The sequence below is a fragment of the Mustela nivalis genome (genome assembly GCF_964662115.1).
Source record: "Mustela nivalis genome assembly, chromosome: 17".
Classification (NCBI taxonomy): domain Eukaryota; kingdom Metazoa; phylum Chordata; class Mammalia; order Carnivora; family Mustelidae; genus Mustela; species Mustela nivalis.
Genome location: NC_139036.1, coordinates 21,328,640 through 21,351,256, shown reverse-complemented (window position 1 = coordinate 21,351,256; position 22,617 = coordinate 21,328,640). Strand labels below are relative to the sequence as shown.

General features: G+C 38.4%; 1 protein-coding gene across 1 annotated transcript in view; it reads left to right on the top strand.

The window, feature by feature from the left end:
* The first annotated feature begins 202 nt into the window (after nt 1–202).
* The window catches only part of NLK (nemo like kinase), a 176,621-nt gene continuing 154,206 nt past the window's right edge, over nt 203–22,617 (top strand). Inside the window, exon 1 of the mRNA XM_082707137.1 lies at nt 203–1,919. Within this exon, the coding sequence (XP_082563263.1) occupies nt 1,462–1,919 (458 nt within the window). The 5' untranslated portion in view covers nt 203–1,461. The remainder of the gene's footprint in view (nt 1,920–22,617) is intronic.

Genomic DNA, 22,617 nt, shown 5'->3' with positions numbered 1-22,617 from the left:
AATTCGCTTTTAATCTTGTCGGTCAGGCCAAACTCTGCCTTTTGATTGGTCTCTCTATCTGCCCATCCCGGCTCGGGGGCGGGATTTCCCCAGGAGACCCACACCTTGTTGCCACTGGCCGAACAGTGCGCCTGTCTGAAGCTACGGGCCCAGGATTGGAGGCAGACGCAGACAGGTGGGCGTGGATTGGCTAGGGCAGCCGGTCAGTGTGAGGCGGGGGCGGGGCCTCGGTGGCTGGTTGCGCGTGTCCGCCGCTGGCTCCGCTCTATCCGGCTTTGCTAGGGGAGGTGAGTCCGGCCGCGGCGGCACCGGCGGCTGAGGAGGCGGCGGCTAAGGAGAAAGCGGCCGGCAGCGACTGAGGAGAAAGCGGCCGCGGGGACGGGAAGCCGGGTGGGGGGGAGGGGGGGAGACGGAGCAGCCTTGAGCCCTGCGGGGGCCGTCGCGCGGGGGGACCCACCCGCTCTCCCCCCCAACCCTCCTCAGCAGAAGCAGCCGGCGGCGGGGGCAGGAGTCAGCCCGCTTCCGACTGCACCCCGCCCGCCTCCCGGGGCTCCTATTCTTTGGCCCCGGGACCCTAACCTCATCCCGGGGCGGTTCCCTCTGTCTGCGCGTCCGAGTGTTGCCCACCTCTCTTTCATTCCTCCCTGCACCTTCTTACCTTTACTTTGCCCCGGTTCTCTTTTCTCCTCTCCGTCCTGCCCTGTCGCCTGCTCTGCTTACCCCGTCCCTCCTGCCTCCTTCCCTGGCTCTTTTCTGTTCTGGAAAGTTTAGTACCCCCCTCCAATCAGGTCAGCCTGACTAGGAGTAGGGGGAGATGTAGGAAGGCCTGAGAGTTCGAGGGGGGGGGAAGCTGGTTTCCCTAAAAATTTTCCCCCCATCTTTAGAATTGGGGTGGTTAGAATTTTTTTTTTTATATATATAAAATTGTATTTTTGAGGAGGTGGTAGGTGTTTAGAAAAGGATGTGGGAATGGAAGGGGTAGATGAGTCAAACCTCTTACAAGATTCCAAGGGTGGCGTGTTACCTGATCCTTTTCGTGTGTGGAGTTCAGGGGGTCGGGAGGTTTGGCCTTTATTCCCACATTCAAAGTTGGAACCTCCCCCCAATTAAGGATGGAGTTTTAGTACCCACTTGTGGCAGGAAACCTGGGGGGAAGGGGTCCCTTTTCCTTTTTCTTTTCTTTTCCTTTTTCCTTTCCTTTCCTTTTCCTTTTTCTTTTTCTTCTTTTTTCTTTTTCTTTTTCTTTTTTTTTTTTTTTTTTGGCAGTCCACTCCCTTCCACACACGCTCACCCCAAAACTAAACACCAAGATCCTCTAACTTGTTTGGATTGACTGATGAAGACATAAAGCCAGTTACGCTCCATGTTTTTTGAGGTGGAGTGCGTGGTTTTTCTTCATTTTTAAATGGCCAAATGACAGCTTGACCCAGTTTGCTTTCCCATCAAAGGGCATTTTTTTGAATGTCTCTTTGTGGTGCAAGAGCCAACGCAAAAATGATGGCGGCTTACAATGGCGGTACATCTGCAGCAGCAGCAGGTCACCACCACCACCATCACCACCACCTTCCGCACCTCCCTCCTCCTCACCTTCACCACCACCACCACCCTCAACACCATCTTCATCCGGGGTCTGCTGCCGCTGTCCACCCTGTACAGCAGCATACCTCTTCGGCAGCTGCGGCAGCCGCAGCAGCGGCTGCAGCTGCAGCCATGTTAAACCCTGGGCAACAACAGCCATATTTCCCATCACCTGCACCGGGTCAGGCTCCTGGACCAGCTGCAGCAGCCCCAGCTCAGGTACAGGCTGCCGCAGCTGCTACAGTTAAGGCGCACCACCATCAACACTCGCATCATCCACAGCAGCAGCTGGATATTGAGCCGGATAGACCTATTGGATATGGAGCCTTTGGTGTTGTCTGGTGAGTATCAAAAGAAGAACGCAACTTCTCGTGGTTTCTTCTCATGGTTGTGATTGGGCGCGTCAACAAGTCATGCTTCTCTCCATGTTGACCGAAGTGGAGCGCGTCAACTGAAGGAAGCCACCCTCAACCAGAGGCCCAGTGTGTTGGCTGGCTGGGCTTATGTTTTCGAGTCCTGGGAAATCATGGGAGAGAACACCCTCTGAGGATTCACACACATGTTTGCTGTCTACCCGACTTTTGGTTTAGAACCTAAGCAAGCCACTGAATGTAGGATCATTGGGTGGATGTATGAAATGTGTATTGCTACAGACCTTGGTCATCTCTTAGGTTGGATGGAGTTTGAATCAGTTACTCAGTTGCTGCAGATGTCACAGATGACCCAAACTTGATTCCTTATAATAGTCTTGTCATTGGGTCATACTCTGCATAAGTACTTCGCTCTCCTTTTTCCCTTTTCATTCCTTAATTTGTGATCTTGATCCCCAGAAGGAAGATAGGGTTCATACTTGAACCAGTTAAGTCATTGCTTGAGTGGTTTATTTTAAACCATAAAGCTACAGTTGGGAAGTATGTAGCTTGAGCTTTTTGATAAGAATGCATTAAATATAGCATCACACATGAGTACCACAAATGAGGTCAGTAGACTGTAGCTATGCCGTGGCCCACATTCTGTGTAATGTTCTAGTGTCATTTAGTGTCATTTAGTGTCTCTTAAGTTGCTGTTATCCCTTGGTTGGTTGCTGAAGTAGTATACTTTTTAAACACATGAAACTGCTTCACTTTGGCTAGTGCTAGGATATTTTTAAAAGTTTTGAGTGCTTCTTAAATGCCACATTTTGTCTATTTGCTCTTCTTAGTAGTCTGGAATAAAATGAATTTATCATTATAGGGCCTTTTGTCAAAACTAGAACAAACTGAATTTTTTTCTCAAGGGTTAAGTAATCTGGTGTGGACAAATGAATTGATGTTTTCAGTGCATTCAAAAATAGATTCTTGTTAATGTCTAGAAAAGCCCCCATCACCACAGGAAAATGAACTTTTTGGAACTAGCCTGGTAAATGTCTCCTTTTGTCATTGTTTTTCAGGCTGTAATTAATACAAGTGTCATGTTTGCTTTGTATCTGGGCATCTTTATATTTCAGATTTATAATCTAGACTACAATGTGACCTGTTTTTGTTTTGTTTTGCCTTGTTTTGTTTTTAAATTAGTCGGGTCTAGTGTTTTCCCAGCTAGCTCTCCAAGGAGGTTGCTGTAGTGCTCCCTCCAAGGTGTATGGGATTCCTGGTGGGAAGAAGTGTAGCCCGTAATGGTGCCTCTTCAGTCAGTCTGCTCAGGGACCTGTCTGTTCCTGCTTTCATCTCTTCCATATCCTATCTCCAGGGATTGCACTGTGAACTTCCATTCCTTGCCTAACACTTGAGGATTAAAGCTGTGGGGCCTGGGAGGGTGTAGACAGGAAAAAGGTTGTTCCTTGCTTTACATTTTGTCATCTACTGGCTGAGAATTTGTTTGGATTTTCTTAGACCTGGATGCTCTCTTTCATTTTAGTGCTTTACATACAATGCTAAGAACTAGAGCTACTGAAGGGGAAGTGGATTGCAGCATTCACTGTATTCTAAAACTGTTCTACATTTTTCTCGAAAGATGATATGACTTGTAGAAGTTTTCGCTTCAAGCCCGTGCTAAAGGAAAAGATTCTTTTTATGGGGAAGAAGGTGAGAAACTGGAGTGCTGAAACATCTCCCACAGCAAACATTCTGGTAGTAGCTCTTCTGAAGTACTTTCATATGAAAAACCGAATGGTTTACATTTGAGTCCATTCTGTATTCTTTCATTGATTGACCCCTTCCATCACCAGCAGAGTTCATTCCTTGTGCTTGAAGTGTACCTCTTCTGTACACCATCTTCTGTTTTATGCCAGTTGTTTTGTGTTTGCCTTGTCTCACAACATTTGTAAGCCCCTTGAGGGTACGGACTGTATGTACCAGAGTACATCTTTTTCTCCCCTGCACTTAGCACAGTGCTGTGGAATCTTTGCTGCTTGATTACTTGATCTCCTGGTCAGGTTCTTTTCTTCTTTAACCACATTTTTTCCGGTTAGCTGCATTGAGTGTTTTTAATCAGTTGTTACAGGTGAAGTACAATTCAGTATGAAAAAAAGGAAGACTTCCAGGTGTGTATTCTAGTATGCAAATCCTTTTCTATTTTTATATTTACATATTGATGACTTGCTATCTGAATTGCTTATTACATTTGGAATTTAACTGCTATATAACCTGAGTAAAATTGTTAAAACTAGTGATTTGAACACCAAACCAGAGTGAATTGCACTAGTATTCTGAAATCCAAGCTAAAGATATTAGTGAGGTTTTTTTTTTTTTTTACATATTAACTAGCTGAACCATAATTTTCTTTTTAATTTAGGGAACACTTAATGAACCTGAAACTCTTTTATAAAATGATTAAAATGGGACATAAAAAATTTCCCATATGACTACTTGGGCATCGTAAGATTTACTTAGATTCTTATATTTATTTAATGCATTTTTGCAAGTATTTTTCTTTTGGGTTACTACACAAAAGGAAACTGCATTTGCTCTTGTCTTTTTCTGGATATGGACCTAAAATTACTAACTGATGGCTGAAAACATTGCATGTAATTTTGAGAGATCCTGTTTTTCCTCTGTGTAGACACGGAAAGATATAGAAGTGGTAGAGCATTTTACCAGTCAGATTTATCACTGAACAATTTAGTCAACCATCCTTGATTTATCTCTCTGTTGAATTTAACTATTGGAATAACTTATCAGTATTGGACAGTTGTGTAAAAGTAGTGAATTACCTATTAGCTTACTGGTAAAGATGGTGCTTTGACAGTTCAATTAAGGTTTCATTAACAACTGTCTGCTGTATTTTATCTCAAAGTAAGGGTTCTAGTTTACCTGGTAATATGATCATGTGGTAGCCTGAGATACATTCATTCCAATGACAGAATATTGTTCATGGGTTATCAAAGCATCATATATAATTTGACCTTCCTTTATCAGATGTCAGGTCTTCAGATGTCCATATGGACATTTTTGTAATGAAAAACCAAAACACAAAACAACCCGCAAATGGAAACCTCAGTCATTTGGTGAGGATAATATAAATACCTATTTGTCCATAGTTCACATTGGCCAGAGGAAAATGTACTCACTTAAACTTAAAAATGTGACAACCTTGGAACAAAAAGTGTTATAGCATAAGGCTTCAGGGACTCATGAAGTGTATAATTTTGAGAGTTGGAGGAAGTTGACCACATGAGAGAGGTTTGGGGACTGCTAAACTCGACCAGTTTTATCAATGACAACCTGAAATACTGATTGGATTAATGGCACATAGTGCCACGTTGATAATGAGTCTGGGAAAAGCTTCCACTTAGAATATTAGTGTTTTGGTTTTTAATTTATCTGATTAATTGAAAGATCAAAGATTCTGGGATTCATTTGGTCTCTTTTCTTTGTACTCCAGGTAAAGTTGGAGAACTTTGAATTTTATTATTCTAATATCTTCAGTGGGTTACTTTTATGTCCGTCTTTCAAAACTTCAGTGTCACTGTAGTGATACTTACTTACTAGCTGTGTCATCTTAATAAATTGTTTAACCTCTCTGTTTCTCATTATAAAATGAGGATAATAATAGCACCTCTCCTAGGATTGGTATGAGGATTAAATGAGATAATCCTTGTAAACCAATGATTACACTGTATAGCATACAGTAAGCATTCAGTGAATGTTAGCTGTTTTTATTGTAGTTATTATTGGTAGAAAAAAACTTGTTGTGTTAATGTATGGAGCAGTGGCTTCATGTATGGCCAGATTTATCAGGTGAAATCAACAACATGCAGACCATTTTTGGAAGCATGACTTCACATACCATAAAGTGCCCCTTAGTTGTGCTATGTGCTATATATCTGTTATTAATTAACAATTAAAAAAACACATTAAAATATACAGAATACATGTTTGCATGGACTTTGCAGGTATTCTAGTCAGTTCATCTGCACTGTTCTAGAAAGTATTATGGATTTATGTAGTGGGAAGGAAATTAATTTTTTCTTTCTCAGAATGTAACAAATGAAGGACATTCTTATCGTCAAAGTTCAGCTTTAGTGGAATCTCATTTTACTTGTGTTTGGATGTAAGAGTGTGAATTGCTAAAGAAGATCCCAGTGAGGTGGGGGAAATATGTGTGATTTAATGAAAAATTATTCAGTGTAAATTCTCATGTGTGGCAGATATCATCTAGCTTGCTCATCTTGTGAAAATTAGAGGCATCATTTTTTTGTGACGTTTTCTTTGGTCCTTTTATGCCTCGGATAGCCAGCTTTAGTTTGGAAAAATGGGGGATGCTTTTGGGATATGTTTGGGGAAAATCCTAGAGTTAGTTGCATTAGAAAGTATACTGGAGTAAAAAAAAAAAAAAAGTATACTGGAGTATATTCTGTTAACTGTGTTTTACAGTTTAAGAATTTGTAGTATTGAGAAGTTTCTCTATCAGCCAGGATTAACTGCCACAGCTGGATTCTTTGGTGGTGGTAGGGGGGGTTGGTGTGCTCTGCTTTGTGAAAAGAGCTTTGAAGAAGCAGAGCCTGCACCATAAAAAGGAAACGGTCTCTCTTCTAGACATAACAAAGCATCCGTGTGAAACTAGAAATGTGGAAATCTATATTGTTAATTTTAACTACAAACGAATTTACTTTTAGAAACTGCAAGTTCATGGTCATAAAGTAGAAAAGTCAGAGAGAATAAAAGTAACACAATCTAATGATAATGAACTGTTTTTTTGGCAATACAAATGCTATAGCCTTTAACATTGGAAGTCATTTTGTACTTGGCTCCTGACAAGATTTTTCCAAATTATATTTAAAAACCAAAAATAAAATAAAACCATAATACAACAAAAGAACTCCTTTTATTCACAACAAAAGAAACTCTTTTTATTCTTGGGCAGAAATTTTATGTTACTGATTACTAGCTTAGAAAGAAAGATAAATATTTTTTATTAAGAGAAAACGTTTCAGAAAGAATTGCCATTTCAAACAAGCTAAAACAACAATATCCTTCAAAACTACATGCAACTTTAAAAAAAAATATTTTATTTATTTATTTGAGAGAGAGAATGAGAGAAAGCATAAACGGGGGAGTGGCAGAGAAAGGGGGAGAAGCAGGCTTCCCACTAAGCGGGGAGCTCATCTCCGGGTGCTTGATCCCAGGATCCTGAGATCATGATCTGGGTCGAAGGCAGGTGCTGAACTGACTTAGCCACTCAGACACCCCTACATCCCACTTTTTTAGGCATCACTTAGTACCACCAGTACATGTTCTGAAAAAAAGATGGGGGCAGATAAAGTTAGCTTTCAGATGCTTGCTGGAAGAAGAATATTTGCAAAATGTATTAACTGAATGTTTGTTTGAATTTAAGTTTTGGGGTTTCTGGGGCTTTACCATGAGCAATTATAGAAATGTTGTTCCATGATACAGAAGGCCATCCTCTAATACAGTATTGGAATATTTCATTATCTTCACAACTTGGTGTATTAGAGTTTTCATTGACTTCTATATTGTAGAATTGAGTGACTGTTCTTGGTTGTTTTTATTAGATTTGCTGATATTCTAGCAGTTAAAGAATCAACTGTTTATGTGATGTATATTTCTTTTTTTTTTTTTTTTTTTTTTTTAAGATTTTATTTATTTAACAGAGAGAAATCACAAGTAGATGGAGAGACAGGCAGAGAGAGAGAGAGGGAAGCAGGCTCCCCGCTGAGCAGGGAGCCCGATGTGGGACTCGATCTCAGGACTCTGAGATCATGACCTGAGCCGAAGGCAGCGGCTTAACCCACTGAGCCACCCAGGCGCCCGATGTATATTTCTTTTTTATGCTAATTTTATTTCTTTGATGGTAATTGTGAAGGCCAAAGAAACTTTCCCATTTGTCATCCAACCAAATGGAAAGAAGTCATTGGGTAGAAGCTCTTTCATTATAAAGTTCTATTTGGGTTATATTTATGATTCCCTGTGCATCCATAATACTCCAGTGAATTATTTGTTGATTGGGTCATCTAAAGCAGATCAACAGTGATTTCCTAACTAATACAGTTTGTCAGTTTGATCCGGTTGTTGCTTAGGGGTAACACAGAGAGTGCCTGAGGCAACAGTTGTAATACTGTCAATAAGCATGTGACACGTCATCATAGACTTGTTGGTAGTTCTAAGGTACCTAACCAAGAGACATTGGAAAAAATTCTAGCACTCTGGCATTATGAAAAGGAAACTAAGGAAATTATTGAGTTGTACTCTAACAGTTAAGTATAATGGTGTGAGTAGAGGAAGTGTGTACAGTGATGTCTGTCATTGATTATAATTGGCTGTTTTTACTTATACCTAGCTTCATATCTGAGTTTTGAATTAGTTTTTTCTAATTGAATCATACCTACTATCAGACAGAGGGTTTTGACATTGCTGGAACTCACTAGTCAGTGTATTTTTATTATCAACCTGCTATGGCCCAGCACCAGTGTAGACTGTAATGAGGATATTTAGTTCTGTAAATAATTTTACAAACTCTGTCAAGCTTCTGCTATTATCTATTCTTTGCTTGTACTGGCATATAGAGTTTAGTTATGATACTGCCCTAAAGGAGCTTACAGTTAAGTAAACAGGGTGTAAAATAATACATCCCTGCTTTCAGGGAGTCTTGATGGAGAGTTGAAACTCAATTTGAAATAAAAACAAAAGGATGGGGTCCCTGGGTGGTTCAGTCAGTTAAGTGTCTGTCTTCAGCTCAGATCATGATCCCAGGGTCCTGGGACCAAGCCCTGCATCAGGTTCTCTGCTCCGTGAGGAGCCTGCTTCTCCCTCTCCCTCTGTGTGCCCCCCCTGCTTGTGTTCTCTGTCTCTGTCAAATAAAGAAATGAAATCTTAAAAAAAAAAGAAAAAAAATGAGGATATATTTTCACTTGTTCTTACAATACTTATTTATTGGTGATAAGAGGGATTTAAAGAAGATTATGATCTAGTGGAAGAAAGAGACTCATAAATGGATAATTATAATTCATTCCATTGATACAATAGTAGTCGATATGTAGTAGTAGATATGATTCAATAGAGATATTCCCTGGATATTACGGAAAAAGGAGGGATTTCTGTGGAAGGCATGAATCTTTCTTTCTTTCTTTCTTTCTTTCTTTATTTTTTAAAGATTTTATTTATTTATTTGACAGAGAGATCACAAGTAGGCAGAGAGGCAGGCAGAGTGAGAGAGGGGGGAAGCAGGCTTACCGCTGAGCAGAGAGCCCCATGTGGGGCTCGATCCCAGGACCCTGGGACATGACCTGAGCCGAGGGCAGAGGCTTTAACCCACTGAGCCACCCAGGCGCCCTGGTATGAATGTTTTCTAGAAGAGGTAATATCTCAACTGAGTTTCAAGAACCAGAGCTAATGGGGAAGAGCATTCTAGATGGATGTGTTCCTACGCAAGAGACTGTAGGTCTGAAGTTACTGAAATTAAAGTGCTGTGGAGAGGGTGGGAGGTGATAGGGTGGCACAAACTAAAGCTGGACCTGGAAGTTGGAGTGTTCTGCTGAAGAGACCACTGGTAGTGGGAGAGGGGCAAAGCTTACACTTTTTATGAATAAAGCACGTGTATACATAACAAATGTATGGCATATCTATGGTGTTAAAATTTCATGGGGAGTCCGGGGGAAAAATATCTAAAAAAGTTGAAATACTGGGAATGGCAACTATGGAAAGTTTTTAAGATTAGAGAGTGACTTGTTCAGAGATACATATGTGTATATTTTGACATATAAAGAGAGAGTGGAGGTAGCTGAGGCCTGAGCCTGAGGAGGAATGTTCTCAGTTGTCAGTGGAAATTATTGGAGGCAGAACTAAAGGGCAGTCAGATAGGAAAATGTGTTCATAGTGATTGACAACCTATGCATGGCAGAAGATTGTTAGGAAGATGGGAGTGATCTTTGGTACAGATAAAAAAAAGTCAAAATGACGGGGAGAAAAGACCATTGAATTTAGCAGGTAGGTCATTGATGGTATTTGAGAGCACAATTGTGTATGTGGTTTTTTTTCCTCTCTGATATATAAATGTGTGTGTGGTGTGTGTGTGTGTGTGTGTGTGTGTGTATACACATTTGATTCTAAAGAATGTCTTGGGGCTCCTGGGTGGCTCAGTGGGTTAAAGCTTCTGACTTTGACTCAGATCATGGTCCCAGAGTCCTGGGATCGAGCCCCGCATCAGGCTCTGCTCTGCTCTGCAGGGAGCCTGCTTCTCCACCTCTCTCTGCCTGCCTCTCTGCCTACTTGTGATCTCTGTCTGTCAAATAAATAAAATCTTAAAAAAAAAAAAAAAAGAATGTCTTAAGTATTAGCAGCATTCTGCTTTATTGTTAATAAAATTCTCCCAAATCCCAAGTTTTTATTTCCAGTTTAATAAACCAGAGAATTTAGTGTTTATCATGTTTAAGGTGCCATTTGTTTGCAAAGTATTTTTTTAATGACCGGGTAATAGAGTACTCAACTAAACTTGTTAGGAGACAAGTTTCTGGTCCTGCCTTGCTGCCAACAACCCTATGACCTTGATAAAGTTATTTAAGTTTTCTGGGTCTTGGTTTCCTCATTTGTAAAAGCCTGTGTTTCCTAAGTTTCTATTGTAAAATTGCATTAATATTTATAAAGCATTGTAGCTTTATTTGTGGACAAATCAAGTCTGTTATTGACCATATGACACCTTTCTTCAAGACTACAGATGTTGGGGCGCCTGGGTGGCTCAGTGGGTCAAGCCGCTAGGGTCCTGGGATCAAGTCCTGCATCAGGCTCTCTACTGGGCAGGGAGCTTGCTCTCTCTCTGCCTGCCTCTCTGTCTACTTGTGATCTGTCTGTCAAATAAATAAATAAATAAATAAAATCTTAAAAAAAAAAAAAAGACTACAGATGTTGAATAGCTTCTAAAATTATTTAAAGGAAGAATGAGATAAATGTCACCCTATTCCAGTGTTTTGACTTTCATAGAGTTTTCAAATTCGGGATCACATTTTAAAAGTGCAGTTTGTCCAAGACATTTATTTTCTTCTATTGGCTTACTGGTAAGGATTATAAATACTTAGTTATGAAGAGCCTGCCTGTTTGCAGATGAACTATCAGTTCCTTCCTAAATGTAAATTTGATACTGTTTTTCTGGTAATATTTTACGTTTTAGCATTCTAGATTTATATTCTTGCTTTCCTAAATATTTGGAGTGATTTTAATTTTTTTTTTTTTTAAAGATTTTATTTATTTGACAGAGATCACAAGTAGGCAGAGAGGCAGGCAGGGAGAGAGGAGAGTGGAGGAAGCAGGCTCCCTGCCGAGCAGAGAGCCCCATGCGGGGCTCCATCCCAGGACCCTAGGATCATGACCTGAGCTGAAGGCAGAGACTCTAACCCACTGAGCCACCCAGGCGCCCCTGATTTTTAAAATCTTAAATGAAATTTAATATTAAATACTTTGTCTTTTTGTGTGCATGTGGGTAATAGCTATGGTGATTTGGAGGCCAGTGCTTACATTAGCAAGTTGATTTACAGTATCTCGTTTTTAGAAATCTCTCTCTCTCTCTCTCTTTTTTTAAAGATTTATTTATTTGACAGAAAGACAGCGAGAGAGGGAACACAAGCAGGGGGAGTGGGAGAGGGAGAAGCAGACTTCCCACTGAGCAGGGAGCTGTATGCAGGGCTCCATCCCAAGACCCTGGGATCATGACCTGAGCTGAAGACAGATGCTTAATGACTGAGCCACCCAGGCACCCTTCAGATGGGTTTTTGAGACACAAATATTTTGACCCTCAACGTGATGTTTTCAGTCAACATTTATTAAGAAACAAATATTTGTGTCTCTCTCTCTTTTTAAAGGAATCTCTTTTAAATTCTGAATTTGGGTAGGGAATTTACTAGTTGGGGGATTCACCTAGCACAAAATGAGCTGTGTCACAGCTTTAAGGCTGTAGCCATTTGGGCATACAATGCCCAGAGAGAGAGCGGGAGTGTGACTTCCTAAAGCTTCTACACAATAGAAAAGGGAGCATTTTCACAGAAGCCCTCAGCAAACTAGCAGCACTGTCCAGTAGATACATAATGCAAGCCACATATGTGATTTAAAATTTTCTAGTGGCCACATTAAAAAATGTGTAAAGAAACAGGTGAAATTAATTTTAGTAATATATTTTTATTTAACACCTTTAGCCAAAATACTGTCATTTTAGCATGCTATTACTATGAAAATTATTAAGTAGATATTTTACATTCTTTTTTCTTTTTTCATATAAAGTGTACTGACTACCTTATTGTCCAGCACAGTAGTAGAGTCTCTTTGACCTTTATTGGGTTGTATACTGATTTCTGAACAAATGATGTCAGTAGAGTTAGTATTACTTTTGGAATAATTAGGTCCACCCTGGACCTGGAGAGGAAGTCAGTTTTAAGTGGAAAGGATGAATTCCTGCAACAGATGCTAGGAAGGCAGTCATTAGTTACCAAGAATGCATTCATCTAACTTATATTAGACTCAGAAGATCTTGACCGGGTGCATTTATTTGTAGAGCAAAGTGGAATGATGCTCTCTGTAGAGAAGTTGTCCTGTCTGCCTTGAATCATTTGGAGTCTTTTCATTTTCTTTTCTGAAGTCTTGTTTGCCTAAGATACCAGAAGGTAAAATTGGTACCTGATCCTTGCCATGTTTGCTTTCCTTCCCAGTTAGATCAAATACCCTCCATTGATTTCTTTCCTCTCTCAGTGTTGTGGTTTTGTTATCTAGATAAAGTTCTCAGTCTTGTTTTCAATTTCAGTAGTGTTGGGCTCAGTATTGTCAGGCAGCAACTCCTTACAGGGGAATGGACAACATAGAAACTTACTGTTTATCCATTCCTTGACCTAAAATTCTTGCTCTGAGCTACAGAGAAAAGGTGAAGAGAGACATTTGAACAAATAGATAAAATTAGTCATTTGACCCAGATTGCAGCTGTTTTTTTTTTTTTCTGTCTGCATGGATAAAAACCATCCTCCAATTTGCATAAGCAGGTGATTTTTCTTACATGCTAATTTTCTTAATGTACCATGGCAGAGAGCTGCAGATTTGCAAATTGTGTAAGTAAATTGAAATAAACCAGGTGACTTTGTTTCGCTTTATTATCTTACCAGTACAGAAGTACCCAAAGGGTGCAATTATCGGGTGATTATCTCATTGCACATCTAAGTTAACTGGCAGCCTGGTGCAAAGGTTTTTGGTTGTTTTTTTCCCCCCTCTTTCTTCTCTACCTCTCTCTCATTTTAGTTTTTAAAAATAGGAAACTGTTGATTTCTATATTTACCTTGACATGGCTAAAATTTTGGTAATACAGATGTGGGGAAATTGAACTTTATTCAAAGTAATCCAGAAGCCAAAAAAAATTGGCAAGTAATGTAGGTACTGTGCAGGAAAAGGGACACATGTATACTTGGTTTGTGTTTGAATTGCCTGAGAGAATTAGGTGAGAACTTCAACCATATTTAATTGGTTGGCTTCCTCTGTTTTCCTTTTCCCAGGTTCTACATGTTGCAGGAATTGGGATTATTATGAAGGTAACTGGGTGGGTATTAAAGCCAGTATTCAAAACGAATATTATGTGTATCCTTTTAAAAAATCAAAATAATTATAATACACTTTGAAATATCATTTCAATATGTCAGACATTTTAGAAAGGTACAACAGTTAGTTTAAGGGGCTCTTTTCCCAGAAGATTTACAAGGACAAAGAATATCAATTAAAGTGACTTCCTTGTATTAAAAACAATATTTACAGGGGCGCCTGAGTGGCTCAATTGGGTTATGCCTCTGCCTTTGGCTCAGGTCATGGTCTCAGGGTCCTGAGATTGAGCCCCACTTCCGCTTCCCCCTCTCCCTCTGCCTGCCCCCCTGCCTACTTGTGATCTTTCTCTCTCTCTTTCAAATAAATAAATAAATAAATCTTTAAGGAAATTAAAAAAACTTCTTTTAAAAAAATAATATTTCCAAACAATAAATTCCATTATTAATCTTAGCAATTAATTTTGTTGAATTCCTCAGATGTTACAGTATTATTTACCTAGGGATATGTATGGAGATTAAATTATATTCCTTGTAGCGTGGAAGTAATGATTTTGAAATGAATCATAATTGTAAGCTAGCAAATTAAAAGTTTGGCCAGGCTTTTTATCTCAGCACTTACGTATTATTTCTTTTCAGTTTAAAGAAAAGTAGTTCAGAAGAACTTTGAGAACAAAAGCAGGGAAAGAATGACCAAAGAAGGACAAAATTTAAGTACAAAGGGACTGTATGGGTTAGTAGTTAAGAGCCAGTACTATGATTATAGACTGGATTTAAATCTTGACTCTGCTCTCTCACTTAACCTCTGTGTGCCTCATGGTCGTAGTGCATAGAATGGGGATAGTAATAGTGTATCTGTTTCAAAGTGGTTATTATATGGATTATATGAATCCATATATATGTAAAGTCAGAGAACTGTGCCTGGCCCTAGGTATGTGTTGACTCTTGTAATCTATTACCAGTTTGAGTGAAAATGTAGTACCTCCTTAAAGTTTACTAATTTAGGGTAAATAACCCAACAGCGTTTGACTGTTGATAGATGTGTGACTATCTCAGACATATATATTTTTTTTACCGATTAGCTCCTGCCATTTTTGAAAAGTCATTTAAATTGTAGAATGCCTTCCAAATGTAAAATTACTTTTAGCACATAAAAGGAGGGTTTTCCCTTTCTAACTCCAGCTCCCTCCTCCCAGCTCATTATCAAAGTAACAATACCTTTATTGTAGGAAACTTGAAAAATACAGAATTGTAACCTACAACTCAGAGATAGCACTGATAGATAGCATATGATACTTTATCCTCCCCCCCCAATTTTGCATCTGTAAAGTGTGTTTGTAAAGAGTTGGGATCAAGATTGCATTGGGTATTTACATTTTTGTATTCTGTTTGTTTCACTGCATTACAAAGATTTTGGGTGTTGTGGTGGTGGTGTTTTGGAGAGCTAATTTTTTCATTCTCGGAAGCCTAGAGCTCTATCTTGAAAGGAATTAGAGTTTGAAGATACTTTAGAATGCATCTAGTGTAACTGCCTCATTTTTTAAATGGGAAAATTGAGACCCCGGGAAGCTAAGAGATTAGTTCAAGGTCACACAGCTGGTTAGAAGCTGAGCCAAAACCTTTGCTCTTTTGCTGCTTTACTAGTAATACCTGTTCAACTTAATGCCCATTGAAACTGGAAGAAATGTTCTTATAAAAGCAAAACAAACAAAAAACAAAAACTCTGAATGGAGTCAGGAATAGTGCATCTGGGGGGAAAAAAAAAGAATATTTACTCCATTGATTGCTTTTTGTGCACCAGTGACTCTAAGGTTTCTGGTAAAAGTTTAATGTCGTGAGCCACAAGGCTTTTGGTGGAAAACAGCTGGGTCTCTTCATATTATATATAATTGTGTTGTATATCCTCTTTGAGAGTATTGTGCTCCCCTCTTACTTTTTGAAAAATTTTAAACCTCAGGGGCGCCTGGGTGGCTCAGTGGGTTAAAGCCTCTGCCTTCGGCTCGGGTCATGGTCCCAGGGTCCTGGGATCGGGAAGCCTGCTTCCTCCTCTCTCTGCCTGCCTCTCTGCCTCCTTGGGATCTCTGTCTGTCAAATAAATAAATAAAATATTAAAAAAAAAATAAAAAATAATAAAAAAAATTAAAAAAGAAAGAAAGAAAAATTTTAAACCTCAGAAAATATAAAAGAATTGAACTGTGATAATTACATAGACTATTCTTTCAGATTAACATTTTGTGACTTTTGTTTTATCTAGTTAGAGGCTATTTCTACAGAATTTGCTGAGATTGGGTTAATGGTCACTGCCTCAACTTGTTGTTCCATGTAAGTTTTGTAAGTTCTCGCAACTAGAGAAGGAACTGGATATTTTCAAGCTTGTGACTTTTGGAATGCTATTTATTCTTCTAATACTTAAAGGAAAATTCAGTGTGAATCAAATGTGTAACTGAAACATATACCAGTCAAAACTAGGCTTCAGGCAGAATAGAAATATTCCATTCTGCAAAGTTTTTCTTTTTTGTGGTATTCATCTCAGGTTGGGAGTAAAGGGGCATTTTAAATAATCTGATTTCTGGTTTCACAATTTTATGACAGAGGACATCATTGAGGATACAACATTGTTGAAGCTAAATTTTAAGTTACTGTAGTTTTTTTTTTTTTAAGTAAATTACCCTGTTAGTCACATGAGCTGACGATGCTGTGATTTGTGTCACCCAATTCACTGCTCTGTATTTCTCAGTACCAAATAATTCCTTTGTTAAACTCATTTTCAGTAAATGAGCCATTGTTTCCCAAGGGGTAATGATTATTTCTATATATAGCCCAAATTCCTAAGAAATAGCTTTTAAAGTTTAAAATATTAGTAATTGGTTGTGGTTGAAATCATTGCTCTGTGTATATCAAGGCACAACTATGTTTATGAAAAGGGCAGCTGTTGTGTTTGCTCCCTAGGCTACAATATGAGATATTATGCTTACTGGAAACCAACTGACAAGTCTTTAAAAAAGAAGTCTTTTGGTTTATGTGCAAAAAAAGGGTTGTTTTATTGAATCTACCCAGCTCTTACATTACATAGTTTCATAACGTAAACACCTAGAATGAGGTAGCTGGAGTTCAAATCTAAATGGCTTGTGACAGGTAAGGAAATATATAGGCAGCAGATACTGGTTTACTTGATACAGTTGATGTCAGTATCTGCAAATAAATTGTTGACGACTTAAAGTAACTGAGCAGTAAAGACATTACATTTGGGACACTGATGTTTAACTGGTGTAGATGCTGAAGATCTAGTTTTCAGCATGTATCAGCTTATCTCCCTAGGTGGGCAAACTTTAAATAACTAGTTTTTATACCTAGATTTTTTTTCCTTTTAGAGTAGATGCTTGTTTCTTAGACAAATTAAAATCGGCTTCTGTCCTTTCCCTCTCAATGCAAATAAAAGCAAATGCTTACAACCACTTATGACAAACTTTAAACCCATCGATACACTGAAAATGATGAGTGTTTCGAGGACTGGGGCCATGTCTCATTTGTATCTCCAGTGCCAAATATGGTCTTGGTGGGTACTTATTGTTTGTTGTGACCTTGAAAGTTGCTAATGCTAAATTTGATGTGGTGACTGTCAAAGAAGAGTACTATCATTGGCCCTTGCCATTATATAGATCCCTCCTTCCTCATACACTGCAGGAATTTTTAGGAAGGAACACTTGGAGAGTGGTATTCAGACTGCCCCATGATAGTGATTTTGTTTTATGGGGTTTGGATTTTTTTTTTTTAAGAGTTAGGAGCCCTAATCTAAAAATAGTATATAGTAACCAACTATCCCTCCAAATAGTCATTATTTTGCTACTGCTTTCTGTAGTCTACTTTTTGGGGCAGGAGGCAGAGAGAAAGTAGGGAAGAGAGAGATAATCTTTTTTTTTTTTTTAATTTTTTTAATTTTTTAATTTTTTATAAACATATATTTTTATCCCCAGGGGTACAGGTCTGTAAATCACCAGGTTTACACACTACACAGCACTCACCAAAGCACATACCCTCCCCAGTGTCCATAATCCCATCCCCTTCTCCCAAACCCCCTCCCCCCAGCAACCCTCAGTTTGTTTTGTGAGATTAAGAGTCACTTATGGTCTCCCTCCCAATCCCATCTTGTTTCATTTATTCTTGAGAGAGAGAATCTTAAACAGGCTCCACAACCAATGCGGAGCCCAATATGGAGCACAGTCCCATTATCCTGAGATCATGACCTGAGCCGAAATCAAGAATCAGTTGCTTAACCAACTGAACCACCTAGTTGCCATCTATAATCTACTTTTAAGTTAAGAATGCTGTTGAATAGTTTAGAAAAAATACATTCTTGATGCAGAACTGTGATCTCATGTTATAAAAATGGAAACTATGTCTACAGTCGCATCTCCTACATAAAAACATACCAAAGTCGTCTCTGATGCTAGCACAGGAAAAAAAAATATGTTCAATTCTAAGCTCCATATTCCATTCTATAAGCTTGTGAATAAATGACAGATTAATATGTGGTAGCCATGCTCTTTAAAGTTAAGTGAGAAAGAATGGTTTAATTCAGTGGTGTGCTGGTTTATGTTTCACAGGGTCTCTGAAAAATAAAATAGCCCTGGTTTGTAGGGCCTGCCAAATTCCTGTGGTGTAAATATTCCTGTAATGGCCAATTTCAGGCTACCAATGTGAAGTCACCAAATGCCTGAATTGGAAAAAGAAACATAATAGCACACCATTACAAAGTATTTTTACCCTATAGGTAAAGAAGATGTTAACCTTGAGAGTATAATATTAAGATAATTAGGAAATGATGATTTCAGAGTATTTATTACTTTTTTTCTGATTTATTACCCTGTAAGTTTATATAATTTAATTTTTAATAATGCCTGTGTTTCACAGTCCGCTTGCAAAATACCAGAAAATGTAATAATCTCTCAGGGGCCAGTATGAACCAGCTCTAACACACCACTGATTTATTAAATCTTTGTTGGGAGGGTTCGCTAGTGTTGGGGAGAGATGAAATTGGATCCATATTTATCAAAAAGTCCCAGGTGGATTAAAAATTTAAGTGTAAAAATATAAAGCCAAAAATAAGAAAATATGGATAACTATTATTATCATCTTACAGGGGAAGACTTATTACCTTGATTTCAAAGCAAGAAAAAATATCAGACTTGTCTGTGTAGATATTTGAGGTGTATTTGGTAAAATACACCATAAAAAGCCTAAAAGGGAAAAAAAAAATGCTGGAGGGAAATATTGGCAACATATATGAAAGACAGAAGTTAATATCTTAAATACTTAAAGAGCTCTTAAAATCAGTGAGAAGTAAGGGTGATTAACCTAACTGAATATGGGCAAAAGCTAGAGAATGGGCTGTTTGTAGAAGAAATAAAATTTGTTTAAAAACATTTGAAAAAGATTCTTATTTTCATTCATAAAGAAATGCAGAAATAGGATATCACTTTTAACCTGCTTGATTGACTTTTAAAAAAAAATTATTTATTTGAGAGAGAGGTCTAGCAGGCATGAGTAGGCAGGGGCAAAGGAAGAAGGATATGGGTATGTTTCTTTTGGTGGTGATGAAAACGTTAAACCTGCTAAACCTAAAGTGGGTCTCGACCCCGGGACCCCAAGATCATGATGGTAAATGTCAGAGGCTTAACCAATTGAGCCACCCAGGTGCCCTGCTAGGAGATTGACATTTTTTTAAAAAGTGATAGCTCTTTCAGTTGTTACAGATGTAATAAAACAGATAATCAAACTTTTGATAATAGTGTAGTTGGGTAGAGACTTTCTGGGAGAGCAGTTTCTCAAAACTGAATGTACATACCCTTTAACTGGAGATGTCATTGAGCTTACAGATGCAAAGATGTATTCACAAGGAAAGCAACCTAAATGTCTGTGAGTAGTGGAGTGGTTATCTTTGAAAGATACTCACAATTTATTAAGTGAAAATCAGTGTCAAAGATTGCCCCCCCCTTTTTAAAGATTTTATTTATTTGACACAGAGAGAGAGAGAGAGAGAGAACACAAGAGAGAACTATAAGTAGGGAGAGTGAGAGAGGGAGAAGCAGGCCTCCCAATGATCAGGAAGCCCAATGCAGGACTTGATCCCAGGACGCTGGGATCATGACCTGAGCCAAAGGCAGACGCCTAACAACTGAGCCTTGTCCCCTTTAAAAAAAAAAGAATTACTCCTATGTTCCAGGAAAGTCTGGGACGATATCTGCCAATAATGGTTTTAGTGAGGTGAGAGTATAGCAGATTTTCACTTTGGAGTTTATAGTAACTTCCACTTTAAAGAAACACTAAGAATTTCTTTACAATAAAGAATAGACCTAAGGAGGTACATTATAGTGTCGCTTTTTTTTAGAGGAGGAAGCTACAGATCAGAGAGGTCTTAAGTGACTTGCCTGAGGCGTCAGAGCTAATTAAGAGATCCATAAAAGATATGTGATAGAGGTTATTAAGAGTAATAAAGTATCCAGGGGTGCCTGGGTGGCTCAGTTGTTTAAGTGTCTGCCTTCAGCTCAGGTCATGATCCCAGGGTCCTGAGACTGAGCCCTGCATCTGGCTCCCTGCTCAGCAGGAAGACTGTTTCTCCCTCTTTTCCCTGCTTGTGCTTGCTCATCTCCGTCCTGTTCCCTGTTGCTGTCTTTGTCTCTCTCTCAATCTCAAATAAATAAATAAAAGCTCTTTAAAAAAAAAAAAGAATAGAGTATCTGCAACCCAGCCTGAGAAATAGAACTTAAAACCAACACTGTGAAGCTGCCCCTAAACATTACGTCCCACCTCCCCATTCCGTCTTTTTGCCTTACCTGCCTGCCAAGAAGAAACTACTCTCCAGAATTTTTGTTTTTTATTCCCTGCTTTAAAAAAAATAGCTCTCTTGATGATATAAGTCACATATCCTATAAATCACCCATTTAAAGTGTATAATTTAATGGCTTTTAGTATATTCACAGAGTAAATATTCTTTTAGAACGTTTTCATCACCACCAAAAGAAACATACCCATTAACAAATTACTGTCTGTTCCCTGTGCCCCTGGCAACCATTAATGTTTCTGTTTCTATAGATTTGCCTATTTTGGACATTTCGTATAAATAGAATTATTCAGGATATGTGGTCCTTGTAACTGATTTCTTTCATTTAGCATAATGTTTTCAAAGTTCATCCTTTTTTATTCCTGAATAATATTCCATTGTATGGCTATACCACATTTTGTTTACCAGTTGGATATTAGGATTGTTTCCACTTTTTGGCGATTTTGAATAATAGTGCTTATGAACATTTACAGACAAGTTTTATAAGAACATATGTTTTCATTTCTCTTGGTATATACCTGGGAGTGGGATTGCTGGGTCATCTAGCATCAGATAGCTATGTTTAACTTCTTGAGGAATCACTAAAACTGTGTTCTGGCTGACCTTTTTACATTCCCACCAACAATGTAAGAGGGTTCCAGTTTCTCCACTTCCCTGTCAACACTTCTTATCTGCCTTCCTGATTATAGGCATCTTAGTGTGAAGTTACCACTTCACACTGAGTTAACACTATACACTAAGTTACCACAACTCATTGTAGTTTTGATGTGTATTTTCCATCAATATGATGGTGATCATCTTTTCTTGTGCTTATTGGCTAATTGTATGTTGTCTTTGGAGAACTATCTATTCAAGTCCTTTGACCATTTTTAAATTGGGTTGTCTTTTTATTGTTGAGTTATTAAGTTCTTTATGTGTTCTAGATGCTAGTCCCTTATCAGATATATGATTTGTAAATATGTTCCCCCATTCTGTGGTTTGTCTTTTTACTTTCTTAGCCATTGGTATCCTGTAAAGCATAAAAATTTTTGATTATGGGGGCGACTGGGTAGCTCAGATGGTTAAGCATCTGCCTTCAGCTCAGGTCATGATCCCGGGGTCTGGGAATGAGCCCCGCATTGGGCTCCCTGCTTGGCAAGGAGCCTGATTCCCCCTCTCCTGTTCCCACTCCTTGTGCTCTCTCTCTCTCTCTGTCAAATAAATAAATAAATAAATAAATTTGATGAAATCCAGTTGATCTATTTTCTGTTGCTTGCCCTTATGTCATATCTGAGGTTTTACCTAATCCAGAATTATAAAGATTTACACCTGTATTTTCTTCTAAGAGTTTTATAGTTTTAACTCATATTTAGGTCTTTGATCCCTTTTGAGTTAATTTTTTGTATGTGACATATGGGTAAAACTTTATTCTTTTTCCTGTGGGTATCCAGTTGTCCCATCACTATTTGTTGGAAAGATTATTATTTCCCAATTGAATGGCCTTGGCACCCATGTTGAAAATCATTTGGCCATAAATGTAAGAGTTTTTTTCTGGATTTTCAATTTTATTCCATTGATTTATAAATTTCTCCTTATGCCAGGGCCACACTGTTGATTACTATAATATTGTAGTAAGTTTTGAAATAGGGAAATGTGAGTCTTCCAACTTTGTTCTTTTTTAAGATTGTTTTGGTTATTTTGGGTCCCTTGCATTTTCATAAGAATTTTAGGATTAGCTTATCTGTTTCTTTAAAAAAAAAAAAAAAAGGCCAGATGTGATTTTGATAGGAAATTGCATTGAATCTGCAATTTAATTTGAGGAATACTGTCATATTAACAGTATTAAATCTTCCAATCCATGAACATGGGATATTTTCCCATTTATTTAGATCTTCCATTTCTTTCAACAATTTTGTAGTTTTCAGGGTACATTTTACACATCTTGTTAAATTTATTACTGCGTGTTTTATTGTTTTTAACAATATTGTAGTTGGAATTGTTTTCTTGATTTCATTTTTAGATTGCTCATTGCTTGTGTGTATAGTTGATTTTTGTATATTGATGTTGCTCTGCACCCTGATTGAGCTTGTTTTTTGTTTGTTTGTTTTTTTTTAAGGATCTTATTTATTTATTTGACAGAGAGAGAGATCAGAAGTAGGCAGAGAGGCAGGCAGAGAAAGGGGGGGAAGCAGGCTCCCTGCTGAGCAGAGAGCCCAATGCGGGGCTC